This window comes from Eschrichtius robustus, chromosome 1 (genome assembly GCF_028021215.1).
Source record: "Eschrichtius robustus isolate mEscRob2 chromosome 1, mEscRob2.pri, whole genome shotgun sequence".
NCBI lineage: Eukaryota > Metazoa > Chordata > Mammalia > Artiodactyla > Eschrichtiidae > Eschrichtius > Eschrichtius robustus.
In genome coordinates, this window is record NC_090824.1 from 194,198,303 (window position 1) to 194,220,675 (window position 22,373).

Here is a 22,373-nt window from a genome sequence, read left to right on the forward strand (position 1 = left end):
GTTTAAAAAAAACCCTTTATCTTAGAGAATAAACTGTGGAAAATTGTTGGATATTAATCTAGCAATGAAAATAACCACCTACATGAGAAACCCAATTTTAATTACCTATTTTGATCATTGGTAAAACAAATAGAAAGTTTCCTTCTTTTTTTACTTAGAAACACTGGTGTCATAAGTGATTGCAGAAATATAATTTAAAATATTAATCTCTTAAAATGGATATGTGAGAATAAATACAGTTAAATTAAGCACTTAGATGACTTGGACTAAAATTTATTTTGGAATTAAGAAACAGTTTCAATTTATTTTTGGTAAGCAAAACAAAGATAAGCTAAGCTTAAAGAAAGAGACAAAATTTCATATACACTAGTTGTAAATTTTAAAAAGATATCAAAATAAGATAGTAAAAATAAGATAGTAAATTTTAAAAAGATATCAGAATAAGATGGTAAAAAGTAATGCTTGTATTTTCTTCTCTGATTTTTTAATATAGTGTTTTTCTCATCAAGAGGGACAGCAGAATTAAATTAGAAATGCACAAAAATGAAACATCTAGATTAGCTGCAAATATCTCTAAATCAAACAAGTCACTTCCTATGAGTCAGCTCATGAGTTAAAGAAGAAATTACAAAGCAAACTGGGAAATATTTTGAGCTGAGTTATAATGAAAACCCAACATATCAACATTTTGGTATGCTGCTAAAATAATATTACAGGGAAATTTATAGCACTAAATGCTTATGTAAGAAAAGAAGAAAGTCTCTAATTCTACATAGAGGAACTAGAATAAGAAGAGAAAATCCAACCCAAAATGAACAGAAGGAAAAAAATAATAATGACAAAAGTAGAAACCAATGGAATAGAAAACAAACAAAAGTAAAACAAACAAACAAACAGGAAAAAAAAGAAAGAAAAATCAATGAAACAAAAACTGGTTCTTTGAAAAGATCACTAAACACTAGCCAGATTGATTAAGGAAAATGAAAGGGAAGAGAAGTTACAAATTGCCAGTATCAGAAATGATGAGGGGAAACCACTAGAAGTCCTACAGACATTAAAAGGAAAATGAGAGAAAATTATGCCGAAACATGTAACAACTTAGATGATTCTTGAAAGATGATTCCTTGAAAGACAGACTACCAAATCCCATTCAAATAGAAATAGATAATATGAATAGCCTTATATCTATGAATGCAATGGAATTGTTAAAAACCTTCCTACAAAAACAAAAAGCACCGCCCCCCTCCAAAAAAACCCCAAAACTCCAGGCTCAGATGACTTCACTGGTGAATTTTACCATATATTTAAGTTAGAAATAATACCAATTCTACACAAGCTCTTCCAGAAAATAGAGAAGATGGGTAAATACTTTCATCTCATTTTAAGGAGCTAGCATCCTCCTGACACCAAAATCAGAACAAAATTGTAAGAAAAGAAAACTGCAGATCAATATTTCCCATCATGTATGCAAAAGTCACTAACAAAATTTTAGGAAGTTGAATCTCACAATATATAAAAAGGCTAATCATCATGACTAAGTGTGCTTCTTGCCCAGAATGCAATTTTGGTTTAAAATTTGGAAACAAAAATTAACTGAATTGTCACTTCAGTGGGCAAAAAGTGGAAATCATGTAATCCTCTTCATAGACACAGAAAACACATTTGACAAAACTGAATACACATTCGTGTCAGAAATTGTTAAGAAAACTAGGAAAAAGGGAACATTCTCAACTTAATAAAGGCATCTATAAAAACCCTGCAGCTACCATCAGACTTAATGGTAAAAGACTGAATGTTTTCTCCTTAAGATCAAGCCAGGGTCTATCAACAAGGCAAGGCTTTACCTTTTACTTTTACCACTTCTATTCAGGCTTGCACTGGCAGTCGTAGTCTATGCAGTAAGAAAAGAAAAAGAAAAAGAAATAAAAGGCAAAACTAGGCAGTAAACAGTTTAACCTTGCCCTCAAAGAGGTCTGGCCCTTGCCCTCAGCTTCCGAGAGGTAACCTCTGTGGTCTCAAAATTTTATGCTTGCGAGGAAGGAGTATCTTTGGTTTTTTGGTGGTGGGAGTGGCTCACACCAGAAAGACCAACAGAGTGATTCAGGATGGGGTGTTTGGTCACATCATCTCAGTCATCCTGGAGACTGAGATCAATTAAGTGGTCAATCAGTCAATCATACCTATGTTATGGAACACACCCTCCACCCCCGCCAAAAAAAAAAACCCAAAAAAGCCACAACTAAACACTGAGGCTTGAGTGAGCTTCCCTGATAGCAGCATACTATTACACATCAATACTAGGAAAGTAATCCATCCTGCCTCTGCAGAAGAGAATAATGGAAGCCCTGTGTCTGGTACTTCCCCAGACTCCAACTTATGCACTTTTGCCCCTGGCTGATTGTAATCTGTATCTTCTCCCTGTGATAAATTGTACCCATGAGTATAATAGCTTTCAGAGTTTGGTGTGTCCTTCTAAGTGAATTACTGAACCTGTGGGTGGATGGGAACCACCCAAATCTGTAGTTTGTGTCAGAAGTGAGGGTGATCTCTTGCAGGGCCTGTTCCCTGTAACTTTGTAGCTGGTTAAACTTTTGAGCATACAGATTAGAAAGGAAGAAGTAAAACTGTCTTTATTCCCAGATAACATGATAATTTTGTAGAAAATCATCACACAAAATGCTACTAAATTGGTAAGGGGGTTTACCAAGATCTCAGAATACAGACTGCATTTCAAGACTTGTTGTATATGTATACACGTAGCTCCATGAAACAGTAGGAGGTACAGAAATAGACTCTCACAGATGAACAACTGATTTTTCAACAAAGGTGCCAAGTAATTCAATGGGGAAAGAATAGTCTTTTGAACAAATGGCACAGAAACAAGTGGATATTCACATGCAAAAATGAACCTTGGCCCTTACCTCACACCAGATACAAAAAGTACCTTAAAACTAATCATAGACCAAAATGTAAAACTATGAGACTTGTAGAAGAAAACATAGGAGAAAATCTTGTGACTCCGGATAAAGCAAAGATTTAGACAGGACACAAAGACCACAAACTATAAAATATTTAGAAGTTGGATTATATCAAAATTTAAAACTTTTGCTCTTTGAACATCACTATTAAGAAAATAACAAGCCAAACCATAAACTGGGAGAGAATATTTTCAGGACACTTATCTGATAAATGATTTTGGACAGACAGCTCAGTAATAAATGGATAAAAATTTTAGGAGACACTTTACCAAAAAAGGGACACGGATGGCAAATAAGCAGTGAAAAGATGCTTAGTATCACTAGTCATGAGAAAATGCTAATTAAAACCTCAGTGAGATACTTCTCACTGACACACTTACCAAAATGGCTAAAAACAAACAAACAAATCTCAAGCACATGCTGGCAGCCACACTGCTCAGCCGGAACTCCCATGCTTTGCTGGTAGGAATGCAAAATGGAAATGGTACAGCCCCTTTGAAAAACAGCTCAGTAGTTTCTTATAAAGCTAAACATACACTTGCCATACGACTCAGTAACTCCATTTGTGAAAACAAATGTCCCAACAAAGACCTGTGTGTGAATTCCTATACCAGATTTATTATTAATAGCCCAAAACGGGAAATAACCCAAATGTTCACCAACTTGTGAATGGATGAATTATGCATGGGACATCCATATAGTGGAATACTTCTCAGCAATTAAAAAAAAACAAAACAAAACCCAAAATACTGATACATGTAAGAACATGGATTTTTTTCAAATGCATTATGCTAAGTGAAAGAAGCCAGACTCAAAAGGTTACATTCTGTATGAGTATATTTATATGATTTTCTGGAAACAGAGCGACAGAAAATAGATCAAGGTTGCCAGAGTGTGGGAGTGAGGGTAGGATTGACTACAAGGCACATGAAGAAACTATTTGGGGTTTTGGAACTGTTTTATAGTGAATGTTCTTGTGGTGTCATAACTCTTCAAACTGGACACCTAAAAAACAGTCAGTTTTACTTTATATAATTTATACCTCAATAAACTTGACTTAAAAACAAAACTCAAACCCTGTGAAAAGACATTTGCAATATGCATGACTGATAAAGGATTAGTGTCTCAACTCTAGAATATGAAAGAATTCTTATGAACTAATAAGAAAAATTCAAGTCACTTAGTAGAAACAGGTGCAAAAGAACGAACAGAAATTTCCCCATATAGGAAGAATAAAAAATTAACAAACACAGACACTGCGCTTCCACTGCAGGGGGCATGGGTTTGATCCCCGGTCAGGGAACTAAGATCCCACATGGCCACACGGCCAAAAAATAGAAAAAAAAAAAAATGCACCACCTAATTTTTGAGTCAGCTCTACCCACCACCAGAGCCTCCCATCAAGCCTCTTAGATAGCCTCAACCACCAGAGGGCAGACAGCAGAAGCAAGAAAAACTACAATCCTGCAGCCTGTGGACCAAAAACCACAGTTACAGAAAGATAGACAAGATGAAAAGGCAGAGGGCTATGTACCAGATGAAGGAACAAGAAAAAACCCCAGAAAAACAACTAAATGAAGTGGAGATAGGCAACCTTCCAGAAAAAGAATTCAGAATAATGATAGTGAAGATGATCCAGGACCTCGGAATAAGAATGGAGGCCAAAGATCGAGAAGATGCAAGAAATGATTAACAAAGACCTAGAAGAATTAAAGAACAAACAAACAGAGATGACCAATACAATAACTGAAATGAAAACTACACTAGAAGGAATCAATAGCAGAATAACTGAGGCAGAAGAACGGATAAGTGACCTGGAAGACAGAATGGTGGAATTCACTGCTGCGGAACAGACTAAAGAAAAAAGAATGAAAAGAAATGAAGACAGCCTAAGAGACCTCTGGGACAACATTAAACGCAACAACATTCGCATTATAGGGGTCCCAGAAGGAGAAGAGAGAGAGAAAGGACCCGAGAAAATATTTGAAGAGATTATAGTCGAAAACTTCCCTAACATGGGAAAGGAAATAGCCACCCAGGTCCAGGAAGCGCAGAGAGTCCCATACAGTATAAACCCAAGGAGAAACACGCCGAGACACATAGTAATCAAAGTGGCAAAAATTAAAGACAAAGAAAAATTATTGAAAGCAGCAAGGGAAAAACGACAAATAACATACAAGGGAACTCCCATAAGGTTAACAGCTGATTTCTCAGCAGAAACTCTGCAAGCCAGAAGGGAGTGGCATGATATACTTAAAGTGATGAAAGGGAAGAACCTACAACCAAGATTACTCTACCCGGCAAGGATCTCATTTAGATTTGATGGAGAAATCAAAAGCTTTACAGACAAGCAAAAGCTACGAGAATTCAGCACCACCAAACCAGCTCTACAACAAATACTAAAGGAACTTCTCTAAGTGGGAAACACAAGAGAAGAAAAGGACCTACAAAAACAAACCCAAAACAATTAAGAAAATGGTCATAGGAACATACATATCGATAATTACCTTAAATGTGAATGGATTAAATGCCCCAACCAAAAGACATAGACTGGCTGAATGGATACAAAAACAAGACCCATATATATGCTGTCTACAAGAGACCCACTTTAGACCTAGGGACACATACAGACTGAAAGTGAGGGGATGGAAAAAGATATTCCATGCAAATGGAAATCAAAAGAAAGCTGGAGTAGCTATACTCATATCAGATAAAATAGACTTTAAAATAAAGAATGTTACAAGAGACAAAGAAGGACACTACATAATGATCAAGGGATCAATCCAAGAAGAAGATATAACAATTATAAATATATATGCACCCAACATAGGAGCACCTCAATACATAAGGCAACTGCTAACAGCTATAAAAGAGGAGATCGACAGTAACACAATAATAGTGGGGGACTTTAACACCTCACTTACACCAATGGACAGATCATCCAAAATGAAAATGAATAAGGAAACAGAAGCTTTAAATGACACAATAGACCAGTTAGATTTAATTGATATATATAGGACATTCCATCCAAAAACAGCAGATTACACGTTCTTCTCAAGTGCGCACGGAACATTCTCCAGGATAGATCACATCCTGGGTCACAAATCAAGCCTCAGTAAATTTAAGAAAATTGAAATCATATCAAGCATCTTTTCGGACCACAACGCTATGAGATTAGAAATGAATTACAGGGAAAAAAACGTAAAACAGACAAACACATGGAGGCTAAACAATACGTTACTAAATAACCAAGTGATCACTGAAGAAATCAGAGAGGAAATCAAAAAATACCTAGAGACAAATGACAATGAAAACACGACGACCCAAAACCTATGGGATGCAGCAAAAGCAGTTCTAAGAGGGAAGTTTATAGCTATACAAGCCTATCTCAAGAAACAAGAAAAATCTCAAGTAAACAATCTAACCTTACACCTAAAGAAACTAGAGAAAGAAGAAAAAACAAAACCCAAAGTTAGCAGAAGGAAAGAAATCATAAAGATCAGAGCAGAAATAAATGAAATAGAAACAAAGGAAACAATAGCAAAGATCAATAAAACTAAAAGTTGGTTCTTTGAGAAGATAAACAAAATTGATAAGCCATTAGCCAGACTCATCAAGAAAAAGAGGGAGAGGACTCAAATCAATAAAATCAGAAATGAAAAAGGAGAAGTTACAAGAGACACCGCAGAAATACAAAGCATCCTAAGAGACTACTACAAGCAACTTTATGCCAATAAAATGGACAACCTGGAAGAAATGGACACATTTTTAGAAAGGTATAACCTTCCAAGACTGAACCAGGAAGAAACAGAAAATACGAACAGACCAATCACAAGTAATGAAATTGAAACTGTGATTAAAAATCTTCCAACAAACAAAAGTCCAGGACCAGATGGCTTCACAGGTGAATTCTATCAAACATTTAGAGAAGAGCTAACACCTATCCTTCTCAAACTCTTCCAAAAAATTGCAGAGGAAGGAACACTCCCAAACTCATTCTATGAGGCCACCATCACCCTGATACCAAAACCAGACAAAGACACTACAAAAAAAGAAAATTACAGACCAATATCACTGATGAATATAGATGCAAAAATCCTCAACAAAATACTAGCAAACAGAATCCAACAACACATTAAAAGGATCATACACCACGATCAAGTGGGATTTACCCCAGGGATGCAAGGATTCTTCAATATATGCAAATCAATCAATGTGATACACCATATTAACAAACTGAAGAATAAAAACCATATGATCATCTCAATAGATGCAGAAAAAGCTTTTGATAAAATTCAACACCGATTTCTGATAAAAACTCTCCAGAAAGTGGGCATAGAGGGAACCTACCTCAACATAATAAAGGCCATATATGACAAACCCACAGCAAACATCATTCTCAATGGTGAAAAACTGAAAGCATTTCCTCTAAGATCAGGAACGAGACAAGGATGTCCACTCTCACCACTATTATTCAACATAGTTCTGGAAGTCCTAGCCACGGCAATCAGAGAAGAAAAAGAAATAAAAGGAATACAAATTGGAAAAGAAGAAGTAAAACTGTCACTGTTTGCGGATGACATGATACTATACATAGAGAATCCTAAAACTGCCACCAGAAAACTGCTAGAGCTAATGAATGAATATGGTAAAGTTGCAGGATACAAAATGAATGCACAGAAATCTCTTGCATTCCTATACACTAATGATGAAAAATCTGAAAGAGAAATTATGGAAACACTCCCATTTACCATTGCAACAAAAAGAATAAAATACCTAGGAATAAACCTACCTAGGGAGACAAAAGACCTGTATGCAGAAAACTGTAAGACACTGATGAAAGAAATTAAAGATGATACCAACAGATGGAGAGATATACCATGTTCTTGGATTGGAAGAATCAACATTGTGAAAATGAGTATACTACCCAAAGCAATATACAGATTCAATGCAATCCCTATCAAATTACCAATGGCATTTTTTACGGAGCTAGAACAAATCATCTTAAAATTTGTATGGAGTCACAAAAGACCCCGAATAGTCACAGCAGTCTTGAGGGAAAAAAACGGAGCTGGAGGAATCAGACTCCCTGACTTCAGACTATACTACAAAGCTACAGTAATCAAGACAATATGGTACTGGCACAAAAACAGAAACATAGATCAATGGAACAAGATAGAAAGCCCAGAGATTAACCCACGCACCTATGGTCAACTAATCTATGACAAAGGAGGCAAAGATATGCAATGGAGAAAAGACAGTCTCTTCAATAAGTGGTGCTGGGAAAACTGGACAGCTACATGTAAAAGAATGAAATTAGAATACTCCCTAACACCATACACAAAAATAAACTCAAAATGGATTAGAGACCTAAATATAAGACTGGACACTATAAAACTCTTAGAGGAAAACATAGGAGGAACACTCTTTGACATAAATCACAGCAAGATCTTTTTTGATTCACCTCCTAGAGTAATGGAAATAAAAACAAAAATAAACAAATGGGACCTAATGAAACTTCAAAGCTTTTGCACAGCAAAGGAAACCATAAACAAGACGAAAAGACAACCCTCGGAATGGGAGAAAATATTTGCAAACGAATCAACGGACAAAGGATTAATCTCCAAAATATATAAACAGCTCATTCAGCTCAATATTAAAGAAACAAACACCCCAATCCAAAAATGGGCAGAAGACCTAAATAGACATTTCTCCAAAGAAGACATACAGACGGCCACGAAGCACATGAAAAGATGCTCAACATCGCTAATTATTAGAGAAATGCAAATCCAAACTACAATGAGGTATCACCTCACTCCTGTTAGAATGGGCATCATCAGAAAATCTACAAACAACAAATGCTGGAGAGGGTGTGGAGAAAAGGGAACCCTCCTGCACTGTTGGTGGGAATGTAAATTGATACAGCCACTATGGAGAACAATATGGAGGTTCCTTAAAAAACTAAAAATAGAATTACCATATGACCCAGCAATCCCACTACTGAGCATATACCCAGAGAAAACCGTAATTCAAAAAGACACACGCACCCGAATGTTCATTGCAGCACTATTTACAATAGCCAGGTCACGGAAGCAACCTAAATGCCCATCAACAGATGAATGGATAAAGAAGTTGTGGTACATATATACAATGGAATATTACTCAGCCATAAAAAGGAACGAAATTGAGTCATTTGTTGAGACGTGGATGGATCTAGAGACTGTCATACAGAGTGAAGTAAGTCAGAAAGAGAAAAACAAATATCGTATATTAATGCATGTATGTGGAACCTAGAAAAATGGTACAGATGAGCCAGTTTGCAGGGCAGAAGTTGAGACACAGATGTAGAGAATGGACATATGGACACCAAGGGGGGAAAACTGCGGTGGGGTGGGGATGGTGGTGTGCTGAATTGGGCGATTGGGATTGACATGTATACACTGATGTGTATAAAATTGATGCCTAATAAGAACCTGCAGTATAAAAAAACAAACAAACAAACAAAAAAATTAACAAACACATGAAACTGCTTAATCTCATTTAGGAATCAAGGAACAGCCAATTAAACCTTCAGTTGGATATTATTTCCTCTCCATCAGATTGGCTCAAAATGAAAAACTAGACCATTTTGAAAGTTAGTTAATAATGTAGAGCAATGGAAACTCTCATCCACTTCTTGTGGGGCTGTAATTTGGTAGAACTATTTTGGAAAACAGTTTGGTATTATTTAGTGAAGTTAAATAGTGTATACTTCCTGATGCTGAAATTCCACCTCTAAGCACATACCCTTCTGACATTCTGCCACGTGTGTAGCAGGAGATAGTATAAGAAAGCTTGTAAAAAAGAAAAAATACAACCCCCAATATTCATCAAAAGTAGAATAGATACATAAGTTACTTTATAGCTTTACAACGTTATATTCTTCCACAATTCAAATGAATGAACTATAGGCACAGGCATTAAAGTGAGCGAATGTCAAAAACATTCATCTGCATGAATATAAACCACAGAAGTACACACAAAATTTGTGTAGACAAGGTTCAAAAGCCTCTCTCTCATAGGCTGTAGAGCATGATCATTTATAAACATGTAGCTGGAGACAAGTTGCCTGTATTTACATTCTAGCTCCCCACTTCCTAGCTGTGTAGCCTTCAACTCCTTGCACCACAACTTTCTCATTTGTACAGCGAGGGTGCGAGCACTTATTAAGAGATGCTGACATGCTGGTGTAGCACATGAAGAGATCATAAATGTTAGGCATTATTATTATTCCCTAGCCCCCTAGGTGGAAACTCAGTGGTGCCAGGATGGCATACGGGCCCCACCCCCACCCCGCCGCCATTGAGCACACGGGGCAGCAGTAAGACAATGCACAATGACAATGGCTCTGAGTGCAGAAATCTACAGCTGGCATCATGGAGGAGTGTGAACCACCAGGACTCAGGACCTACAGAAAAGGAAAGGGAACTGGGATTTCTGGAGCCCCAGGGACAATTCAGCCTAAAATACCAGTTGACATTTGTAGCCAAGTCCTTAACTGTTCTGATGAAACAAGAACTAGAATAAAATCAATGGAAGTCCACACTTGGTGCAAGATAAGAACTACATGCAGTCCATTTCCAATTTCTTTTTTCCCTCCAGGCACAGATTTCCCAGATGGTATTTATTCCAAGCCTTTTACTTGACCACATTCTTCCTGTCTCTCAATTGATTGCTTATTGGCAACTTCTTCAAAGAATAGGACAGAAGGAAAAAGACACAAAGTGTAGAGCCCATCAAACCTCACATCTAAGACTTAGCCATTTCTTAAACTCAAGATGCGGTATGGTGAGGCTGAATTTTCATTACGTGAAAATAATTTTGGGGGAAAGTGAGACTTTTGGGCAATCACATGGTTGCCTATTTTATCTGGCTTCTTATCACTAGTTTTTTATAGTTTGATTACTGAATTGTCAGTCTGGAGAATAAAGTGATCTCCTGTTTTGATAGCCTTAGCATTATTATACAGGGTTGACGCTTACTTACCAATGGAAAGCTAAAGATGGGTTGAAAAGAATGAAACTTTATAACCAAAGGGAACTGATCTCTAATACATTAGGAAAATTCCATATAGTTGTTACTAGTATTTTATCATAACTCCTATACAGAAAGCTATTATTAAAGTATAATTACTATAATGCCTTGTTTATTACTTACCCTCTTATTTCTACTTGAGCTACAGCAGTGATGTTGATTTGCAGGCTCACAAAATTGCTGTCTGGGTTGTCCTTGTTGGAACTAAAACACAGTTGACATATGATTTAACTATATTTTCTCAGACGTGTTACTACCATAGACAATCATAAAAAACCTTCTATATATCAGAGGAGCAACATGCATTACCAATATGATCATTTGGAAAACAAAAGTATATCCATCCTACAAAATTGTAACCATTTGTAAATGGAAATGCTAAGATCCTCTGTGAGCAAAAGAAATGTAATAACTTTCCATGAGGAGACACCTTATCTGAAAACATAATATATTTCTAGAGAAGCCAACATGTCTTTGTTGCAATGACTAAGCCCAAAAGGCAGTAAGCTGAGCTCTCGTCCAGCTTCTACAAGGGACACATTCCTTAACTTCTCTGTGCATCAAGTTCATTGCGCATCAAATGGGAAAGGACAGCACAGTCAACTCCTGATTTTCCATACTAATAAAAGGAGAACTGACGTGAATAATCCAAGAGCAGCACATAATGGAAAAAGTGTTTGTGTTTGGCTCTGGAATGCATCATACCATACATTGTTCTGGCAGCAAATTTATCTTCCTTATGATTTATTTCTTAAGTAATATTAAAATAAGCGTACTTTACTGCATGCTCACTGGCTGACTAGGGTGAGGGGTGAGGAGTGAATTAGAAGCATGGCCAGTGGAGAGAAGAAGTAAGACCCCAGGAAGAGATTAACACAGTTAGGAGATAACATATATGTTCATCAGGCACCTCAAGAATCTCAGGATAGAAGGTGCATGTTTAATAATATTTCTTTGAACAGTGGCAAAATTATTTTTAAGTTTGCTGTTTCTTTCTCTCAAATATAATTAGATATAAAATTTAACTTTAAAAATGCATGTATTAAGCAACCAGTGCTGTAAGGAAAATAAAACATCGTGTCACAAGAGGCTGGACCAGTAGCTGGGCTTTGGATGCAGCTGCCATTTGCACTCATTGTCTTACTAGGCTGTCATCGAAATCACCCTCATATTCCAAAGGATAAGGCAGCTTTTAGCAAACTGGGATATGACACCACCACTAACAGGTCATGTTTATATTCAGGTCTCATTAAGAAGAGAAAGCCTCCTCTTTTTTCATCATCAAATCTCATGCAGATGCAATGGACAAGCTCTCACACTGATGAGGGTAATGGGGCATGTCCTGACTAGCTTTTGAAGCTTTCCAAATGTGGGAGCTGGAAAAGATATGATAAAAGTCTGCTTTCCAAGCAGGAAGAGACAGAATTGTTCCCACAATGCTTTTGAAAAGTCCTGTTCGATTGTATATACTGATAAGGCAACTTAAATGGCAAACACACATAAAAGACATAAACAGGCAAATGTCAGGCTCATTTCCTGCAAAGGGGTATCACTGCTAAGCTTGTGATGAGCCTACAGGGACTTGTTCACCGAAGTTTGAACCCCAGTTTCCAGGCCACTTTATTATTATCACATCTGCGGAGGATCAGTCAACTAAAAAGTTCTGTTGTTTTTTTTTTAAAAGCAGGATTCTGACTTACTAACTACTAAGAAGTCATTAAGTAATTCCACTTGTTCCAGACTTCATGGTTCCAAGTGCATTACAGGGAACTCTTTTGTTTGGAAGCTTAAGTCTAATTGTTCCACATTTTTACCCAGACCTTGTTCTAGTTTCTAGGTCACTACTGCTTTGCAACAGTGGAAATTAGAATTATAGAAAAAAAGTTTTATTTAAGTTATCCTATAATTCTATTGCATTTTGCTTCCAAGTGGTTTAAATAATACAATTTTCATGACATCCTGAAAATATAAATAGATGTCAAGCATCGAAATTGTCTTGGGACAGGAGTCTAATACGAGGCTTATAGAGGCTGTTCTGAAAAGCCACAAAAGCAGTGGCAGAATCCAAGGCTGGACCTGGATGGCTAATTAAAATCACCCTCTGTCATACAGGCTTGCCGGGGCACTTGGTACTGCAACCAGTGGTGTCAGCAAAATCTCCTGGTAAGAAAAGACACCAGGCTGGATATATAACTTAGATGCATCTTTCACCTCTTTCCTGGAAGGAAACCTCCCTCACTAATACCACTGCTCCATTCAAACAAACAATTCATCACTGCCCTGGATGCTGAGCTATTTATACCGTCAGTGCTAGTTCTTCTCAAGAAATGATGAATTTCCTCTCCATGACTATAGCTTATGTCGTGTACCAAGGATAAACATGTTTTTCACTTATTACTCCGATGCTATTTTCTTTCTCCTTATTGTTTCCTATTTTCTATTTTCTAACATTCCCTCTATGCTTTCTGCGGTCTCTGGAATGTCAGCAAAACAATACAATGTTCATTTCACCATTACTGAGGAAGCAGCTTCAAGGATGATCATAAAGATCTGTTTGTACATGGGAATCGCAAATCGAGACCAGCTGTAAGCAGGAAGGAAGATGTTTACATGTCACATAGAGCCGGGGCATGGAGAGACCAGTTAATGCAAACATTTGGTGACACAAAATATTTTAAGTTTATTAATTTTCTCTTTTGGGTTCTATTTGTGGAAAAGGATATTAAATGTGGGTACCGGTGGTCAACGTGCTCAAAAGCTTGAGTTCAGACTTGAGAGCATTTGGTTTAATTTATTTTTGGTTTAAACACATTTAAACTGAATACAAGCCATCCATTAAACACTTATGTACATCTTTGGAGCCCACCAGCAAAGCATGCAGACAAATGCTCACCACTGTATTTGAATATTAAGAGTATTCTCAAATACTTTTATCTCTAGAACTTATGTTTTGGGAATTTGATGTTTAGTATGTTGCTGTTGCCTCTCCAGTTCTTTCTACATTTCTGCATTTTTGTATTTTTCAGGATAATGTTAAAATAGTCATGAGTTTCTATAGAGTCTGAGGATGGAATATAATCATGGACCATTTTAGATGAAGAGGGATGTTTAAAATGCGACCATTTCTATTTTCCATCAAATTCAGCACTTCCTCGCTAAATTCATTATTTGAATGATGATCTACAGAATGGTTTTGGGGAAGGCATTTACAACATTATTTAGTGTCTTTTGTTCCTTGATTCAGCTACTAGTTACATCCATTCTATTATTCGAAACTGCAATTAAGGGTAAGAAGCAAACATCAGGAATTTGCTTTGCATCTTCGTACCAGACTTTCTATCTAAAGGCTGCAACTTTTATGAGATAGGTATCTTTTTCTGAAGTGATGCAAAGCTTCATGCTACTGCAGGATCAGTGTTACAGACAATGATGGTGAAAAACAGAAACTTCAGGTTACTGAAGTGTCTGGAGAGATGGTGGTCCTTCCCTATGGAGTGCTTTTTCTTTTTCTCTTTTTTATTCTGAAAACTTAGAAATATAAACAGGGGATTTTCCAAATGAAAATATTTAGGACTACCTGAACCTTTTGGAAAATATACATTTATATAGATACAAAGAAGTGATTTAATAAGCTTTTGGTAAAATGAAGGGATATGATAGATGAATTCATTCCATCTGTATCCCATCACTAATTTGGGTAAAGTTTTTAAAACCTCTAAGATTCAGTAGAAGATATTTAAGTTAAATTCAAAAAAGACCTGATTATGGTCAGACAAGAACACCTAAGTTAGAAAACCTTCCTTCCTAGAAATCTATCACAAAGTTGAGGGGATGTGGTTTGTGACACAGGTTGCAGATTTTAAAAATCTACTACATTCTTATAGAGATTATATATATATATTTTTAAGACTTTTAAAATTTTTATTTATTTATTTATTTTTGGCTGCATTGGGTCTTTGTTGCTGCTCGCGGGCTTTCTCTAGTTGTGGTGAGTGGGGGCTACTCTTCGTTGTGGTGCGCGGGCTTCTCACTGCGGTGGCTTCTCTTGTTGCAGAGCATGGGCTCTAGGCACGCGGGCTTCAGTAGTTGTGACTCATGGGCTCTAGAGCACAGGCTCAGGAGTTGTGGCGCACGGGCTTAGTTGCTCTGCGGCATGTGGGATCTTCCTGGACCAGGAATGGAACCTGTGTCCCCTGCATTGGCAAGCGGATTCTTATCCACTGCGCCACAAAGGAAGTCCGGGATTATATATTTTTTTTTAAAAATTGTAAACCTCTAATTGAAGTAGCTATTAGAAAGTAATCCATTGTGTAAAGTAATTACTCTAAAAGTCATCACACTCTAATGACTTCACTTCTTGCAGGACAGAAGGTAAGTTTAGAGATTAGCCATCTTGCACACCAGTATTTGAGAACCAAATTGTAGGTACTGACTTCAGAGTCATTGTTATATTAGAACAAGGGTTGAACACACTGAGCATGTGCTGTCTATATCAGTGTTTTTCAAACTTTTAAAATTGCAGATCACAAATATATATGTGTGCGTGTATATGTATACACGCACACATATATATTTATGTACATCCTACAGGATGTCTTACAACACACATTTACATGTATCTGAAAGGAATTTTTCATGAACTCTGATATATTCCATTCAATATCCTTTTCTTTTCATCCAGGTCTAGAGCCATTACATTGATTCCCTTACTGGCTAAAGGGTTTAAGTCCACACTTGGGAATCCCTGGCCCTCATGACACATTGCTCTCTGTAGGTCTTTTAACTCATGAAATATTATTTTCAGCCATGAAGGAGCAAACAGAATAGACAGAGACAAGGTAAAGTCACACTTGAATCCTGGGGCAGAGTCAGCCTTAGATAAAAGGGGCAGCTCCCTTCAGGGTTTGGCTTAGAGTTGCCAGAGAAGGCCCTGCCTTCTGAGTATATGATCTTACCTGCGTCCTGCCTTGCTGCTCACAATTAAACCATCAGAGACTCATTCATCCTAGAAAAGTTAGATTTCAAGATCGCAAGCTCAAAATCTATGCTTTTTTTTTTTTGCAGAAATTTTGTTCTCAGGGATTAGCTGACCCCCAGCAGAGAGAATGGCAGGATGTGGTAGGCGTACTGGTGCAGGGTGGGAAAAGCCATGTGCATCAGAAAGAGGAAAGACGGAGGAGCAGGTGGGGTGGGAGCATGCTCAGGACAGAATTTTACTCTCACACCTTGGCCTGCAGAATGGATCTCTTCTTCAAAAGCCAAAAAAAAAAAAAAAAAAGAAAAGAAAAAGAAAAAAACTGAAATAACTAATAACTGAGAAACAAAGGAAAATGGTCTGTGAACGTCTGGGTTCTAATTTCAGAGGAATGTTTAATGTGAAGGAGCTTGATGAGGGCATTCATTTCACCATGGATTCTCTTTAATACTGAATGCTGATGATATTTCAGGCATGTAAAGGTCTAACCTTCTGATTTGGAGATCGAAGTTAATGCTTATGTTTGTTTTCTCAAGTCGTGGAACTGCAAATCGGAGGCCCAGGGAAGACTAAAAAAAAGGAAAAAATCACAAGACACTAAGTTTATTACATGGGAGGAACCTTATACACAGCATAGAAATCTTTTTAAGTCATCCCTGAAAATCCCCACCCTAGACCGCTGTCCCTTTTTCTGCTTCTACCTTGGGGTAGCTGAGACTTCGGGGCCCAGGCGATGTGAGTCCCTACATATTGTGGTTCCCTCTCTTCATTTATCTTCCTATCAACTCTTTTCCTGCCACCTTCTTTATGTGCTAAATTAAAAACAACCTAAATATACGAGAGGAGATTGATTTAGAAAACTGTGATAATTCTGTTTGATGGACATTTATGTCATCATTGAAGTTACATCTGTGAAGCCTATGCCATGTGGAAAATGCTTCTAATGTAACTATGGTCAAAAAAGAAAAAATGTTGCGAAGTTGTATGTGCCATGGTTTCACCTATGGTTTTAAAAGGCTACCAGTGGAAAAATTACTGTACAGGAGTGAGGGTGTCTTGTTAGAAAATATACCAGAATAATATGCTGCAGTTAACGGTTGTGAGTGTATGGATTATTTTTTCCACCTTTCTTTCTTTTCCAAAGTTCTAAAACTGTTTGTAATATTTTTATAGTTTGAAAACAGCTTTTTAAAAACCTGGAGAAAAGTGAATCCAATGATAATATAAATAAGGAAGTAAAAATAATAGCTAAGACATGTAATTCTATTACTTAGGCTCTCATGCGCTGTACTAAGCCTTACATGCAATGTCTCGTGTGATCACAACATCCACACTACGAGCTATACTGTGAATGCTGACATTTTACCGTCCAGCAACAATCTGAGGATTAGGGAGATTCAGTGCCTTGTTCCAGGTGCAGAGCAAATACACTCTAGATTTGGAACTGAAATCGCTACAAGCCAACTCCAGAACCTGGAACTCACAGCCACTACACTATGAGAATCAAACCAGCCGTCAAACTCGTGTTATTATGAACCAGTAATAATATGAACTAATAATAAACCATCATTTTTATCATAAATCGTCAGTTCACTAGCCCTTACCGAACGAGCTGCAAGCCAGGTACTGCCCTGGTGGCTTTACATCTACCGTATCATTGCATTGCTCCAAACATTCCTACAAACAGGTATTCTCCCATCTCCATGTGACTTGCCCAAGGTATCACTGCTGATCGATGGAGAAACTGGGATAATAATTAGGGTATGCCTAATTATTAAGCCTATACATCCTTATGCCCCAGCCAGGAGGAATTCCTTTATAATTCCAAACGTGCAATTTTCTGTCAGACCTCTGGGGCTTTGCACATGCTCTGCTCTCTTCTTTAGAAACTTTTAAAGTCTTTTCCTGCTTTTTCTACTTGCAGAACTCCCACTCATGCGTCAAAGCTCAGGACAAGGGATCCTCCTGCAATACACCCTCCAAGCCCACAGGCCAGGTCAGGCAGAAATGTTCTCTTTATCCTTTGTCTCCTTCTTTGCTACTCACCCATGACTCAACCTATGATATTGCTAAATTTTAAGTTTCTTATGGAATGGGGATTGTACATTTTCATCTCGATATTATCAGACTCTAGTTTAGTACCAGGCATATAGAAGGGGTGTAATTAAAAATGGTGAAAAAGAGTGTGCCCTTGTTTGCACACTTCCAGTGATGGGGAGCTTACTATACTGTGGGGAGGCCTGTTTAATGTTGGTCTTTTATTATTCAGCATGAGATGAGGATACCCTAAAGGTGTGACAGTTTCATACTGATAAGAGACATATGTTCTTAACTAGAACCAAAAGCCAGATCTCTGGACATTGATTCTAAAGAGCCTTTGTTGAGCCACTATTTTTTTTATTATCCTACTAGAGAGACTTTGTGAATTTTTACAAATCTTATCGGTATATAAATATTTTACATTACTAAAGCTATTATGTGAAAATGATGTTACTACTTACAAATCAGAAGTAAACTTCTGAATACAACCTTGAATGCTTTGTTAAAATAAAACGTCACTTGAAAACTACTTTTTAAGAAATATCAGGACTGGGATAATTAATCCTGGCAATTTGTGATGCTTTTAAATAGTTAGGACTACTTTTACATTTGGAATTTTACTACAACCCATTGAGAGTATTCTTTTAGAAGTACAAAATGAAGAAGTAAATAAATCAAAGCATTTTATAACAAAACAGAATGCAATAAAATTTGATGTGTTTAAGGGCATTCAAGCGTGAGATAAGAAGGCTGTTAGGTTTCTTCTACTATAGACCTCAGAGATAAACGAATACAAACAATTTACTTCCTTGACTTCTAAAGATTATTTGCTGGTAAAATGGATTGACATCTTTTCACAAAAACACATTTGTGGCTAAGACCACACTGCCATTTTTACCCTCCACTTTGAACAACACTGGTGTCCAGTTTTTGTTCCAAGATTATCCTTAGTTATTGATGACCTTAGATGATCTCTGGTCTGGATTTAACACTTTTAATACTGAAAAAGGAATGAGTGCCCGGTCACCTATAGATGCTAACACCATTACCACCATGTCAATTCATTTCTGTCTGGCCTTAGGTAGACCTTTTCCTATCAAATTGGGTGGCTGAATTTTTCTTGAAAACTAGCCAAAGGATTTATTAGCGTCTAGATAAAAGGATTCTAATGAAAAATGTTCTAATATCTCAGCTTAGACATCCCATTCTATCTTTCATGGCTTTGTTGAAAAATCTCATCTGTTATTCATTAGTTTTTATCCAATTTTTGCAGACCTGCTAGAATGTGGGTTTTTTGTTGAGGCCTGGTCCGAATCCTGGCTCTGTTCTTCATTATGTGAGACTTTGGGTAACTCATTTGATTTCTCTGAGTCTCAGTTTCCTCATCCATAACACAGGAGAAATACCTGACTCATAGGATTCTTGGTAGTTGTGAAAATTAAATGAGATAACACACACAAAACACCCAGTGATGGAATTATAATACAGAGGGCAATCAATACATATTAGTTAATAAAAATCTATTATAAACATTTATCTTTCATTTAAATATTTACTTTTTTGACCCAAGAAGTGAGTTTACTAGACTACAGCTTGGCATATCTTTTAAATACCCAGGATGAATGGAATGATAATCAATTTAGAATATAAAAAGGCAAACATATTATTTTAGCACAGTATCCTAGAGTATAAACTGGGAATAGGTGTTACTGGATAGAAAGTTTCAAAGGCTCAAATAAATATGAGAAACACTGGGCTAGAAGGTTTCCTTACTGCAGAACTTCTCAGCACCTTTAAAATGAAATAGGCACCTGAATGTCCCAGAGGAGGATGTGATTCTCAGCAGTGACTGTAGGGCTCCCTTTTAAAGGCTTGCCTCAAAGGATTAACACTCTTTGGAAGACGCTTTGGGAAGCTGTTCTAACACAAACCTACACACTTACACATTTCCAGGAAGGTTTTTTCAAACAGGCCATTTCATTATCAATGAATCATAAGCATCTAATTTAAAACAGAGGAATACATATGTTTAATTTGTAACACTTAATTACGTAGTATTTGCAGATTTCAGGGTTTTTTCCTGATTTATGACTCCATAAAATAATGATTTCTACTGTGATATTTATTACAAGGAGTTACTCTGTGTATACTTAAACTGCAATGGCATAAAATGAATTTATTGACCACAAGTGATCCTGAATGGGAAGTTCCTAAATCCGGAAACAAAGAAAGAAAAAGAAGACTCCTTATTCTTTCATAAGCCTGTTACAGATCATGATTGATCCTTTCTTTTTTCTTGCTATAAACAATTTTCTACATTATTCTTTATCAAGTAAGATGCATGGAAAATACAGACCTGGTAAAGCTGTTTTAAAACCTGGATTATGGTAATATTTTAACAGGAAAACACTGTGAATGATGTTCACATGGGAGGTATATCTAAAGTAAAAGTTTAATCATCTTTGCTAAAATTCTTAATTCTGTTATTTCTTAAATCCTTTACATCATAGTTCTTGGATTCAAAGAAAAAATTTGTAGTGAAATTCAAAGAAAAAATACTCAAGAAAAAAATCTGTAGTAAAAAAAATAGTTTTTAGAGATTTGTTGAGACTGAAGACATGTAAGACTGATGTCAAAAGAAAAGGCATATGAAAGTATTCATCATTTTGTGTATTTTAGCTCGGATTGTCCACTCAGTGTGGGTTGTGATGCAAAATCCCACCACCCTGGGAATTTCCTGCCTAATTGGTTTTAGTTGCCAGGTGCTAAATTGCTGAGTGCTAATTGGGGGGGATTTCCACTAGTTCTCTTTAAAATTCAGTTAGACAGAAATCAGTTAAGTGCATCTGGTTTTCTCTTACATTTGTTCCAGCCACCATAGGGTTCCCAAGGTCACACACCACCATTCGGGTGACATTGTCCATCTTGTACTCACAGCTCAGTGGTCTCAATGCCTGCAACGGGAAAGAACACCAGTGTAGAGTCAGGGGCAGAATAAACGACATCCTGTCGCAAAAGCAATGCTGTGGGCCAGGCAGCTTCCCTTGATTTCAAACACCTGTGTGAGTGCCTGAGCCCAAGGGTTCATGTGTGACCATCAACTCAGAAGAGAAGCTTGTGAGAAAAGACCAAAGTTTAATTTTAAGAAGAAACGTGTTGGATGGGTAAACACATTTGTTGTGTTTCATTGAGGAAGAAAATGCTTAGTAGAATATATATATATATATATATATATGTGTGTGTGTGTATATATATATATATATACATACACACACACATATATTTTTTTTTTCTTTTTTTTTTTTTTGGCCGCTCCGCGTGGCATGTGGAATCTTAGTTCCCTGACCAGGGATTGAACCTGCACCCCCTGCAGTGGAAGCGCTGAGTCTTAACCACTGGACCGCCAGGGAAGTCCCTGAAAATGCTTAGTAGACTATTTATATGAACATTTTTGAAATGATTTGCACTACTGTTCATGTTCAATTTGGGCCATGAAGATCATGGATAATTAAACATGACTAAACAAATTAACTTTTGCAAACATGAAATGCCAGCAAGATGTATATTATAGATTATCCTACAACCCAATGACCATTTGCAAGAGAATTGCTTTGGACACAAATTTCTCCATACCATGGTTCCATTTTGAGATTACATACCCAATCTTTGTTCAATCCTATAAATACTTAAGATGGGAAGAGAACACTTTTTTATGTTTACCCACTGCTTTTCACCTCCCGTCTTGCCCCATATCCTGTTCTGATTAGAATGTATAAAAACTCAAGTTTGAAGAGGCACTTAGAACTATGTGCTGGAGAAGGTCTCAAGGTTACACCCGACGGGCTTATTTTACTTAGCCGAATGTCCTTAAGGGCCATCCATGTTGTAGTATGTGGCAGAATTTCCTTCCTTAAGGCTGAATAATATTCCATTGTATGTGTGTACTGTATATTGTTCATCTGTTCACCCATTGATGGCCATTTGGGTTGTTTCCACCTCTTGGCTACTGTGAATAGTGCTGCTACGAACATGGATGTGCAGATATCAATTGAGATACTGATTTTATTTCCTTTGTATATATACACAGAAGTGGCATTGCTGGATCATATGATAGTTCTTTGTTGAAGTTTTTGAGGATGATGTAATTTTTAAGGGGAAAATTTGGGGAGACTATTGTTTTGCTGATTGTATGAGGTGGTGTTAGTGGATTTCTTATTGGGCCCCAGTTCTTGAAAACTGCTTTGTTTAACTGGGCACCAGGAGCATCTGATAGCTCAGGAATAATTTTTTGATTATTGTTCATTCAT

At 36.9% G+C, this 22,373-nt stretch overlaps 1 protein-coding gene across 2 annotated transcripts in view; it reads right to left on the minus strand.

Annotated features, from left to right (window-relative positions):
• Window positions 1-22,373, minus strand: part of ITGA8 (integrin subunit alpha 8) — a 187,594-nt gene that overhangs the window by 52,800 nt on the left and 112,421 nt on the right. For both annotated transcript variants that reach the window (XM_068561963.1, XM_068561966.1), the window contains exons 21-23: window positions 20,928-21,020; window positions 16,516-16,595; window positions 11,175-11,255 (exon numbers count right to left, since the gene is read on the minus strand). In XM_068561963.1, the coding sequence (XP_068418064.1) occupies window positions 11,175-11,255; window positions 16,516-16,595; window positions 20,928-21,020 (254 nt within the window). The remainder of the gene's footprint in view (window positions 1-11,174; window positions 11,256-16,515; window positions 16,596-20,927; window positions 21,021-22,373) is intronic.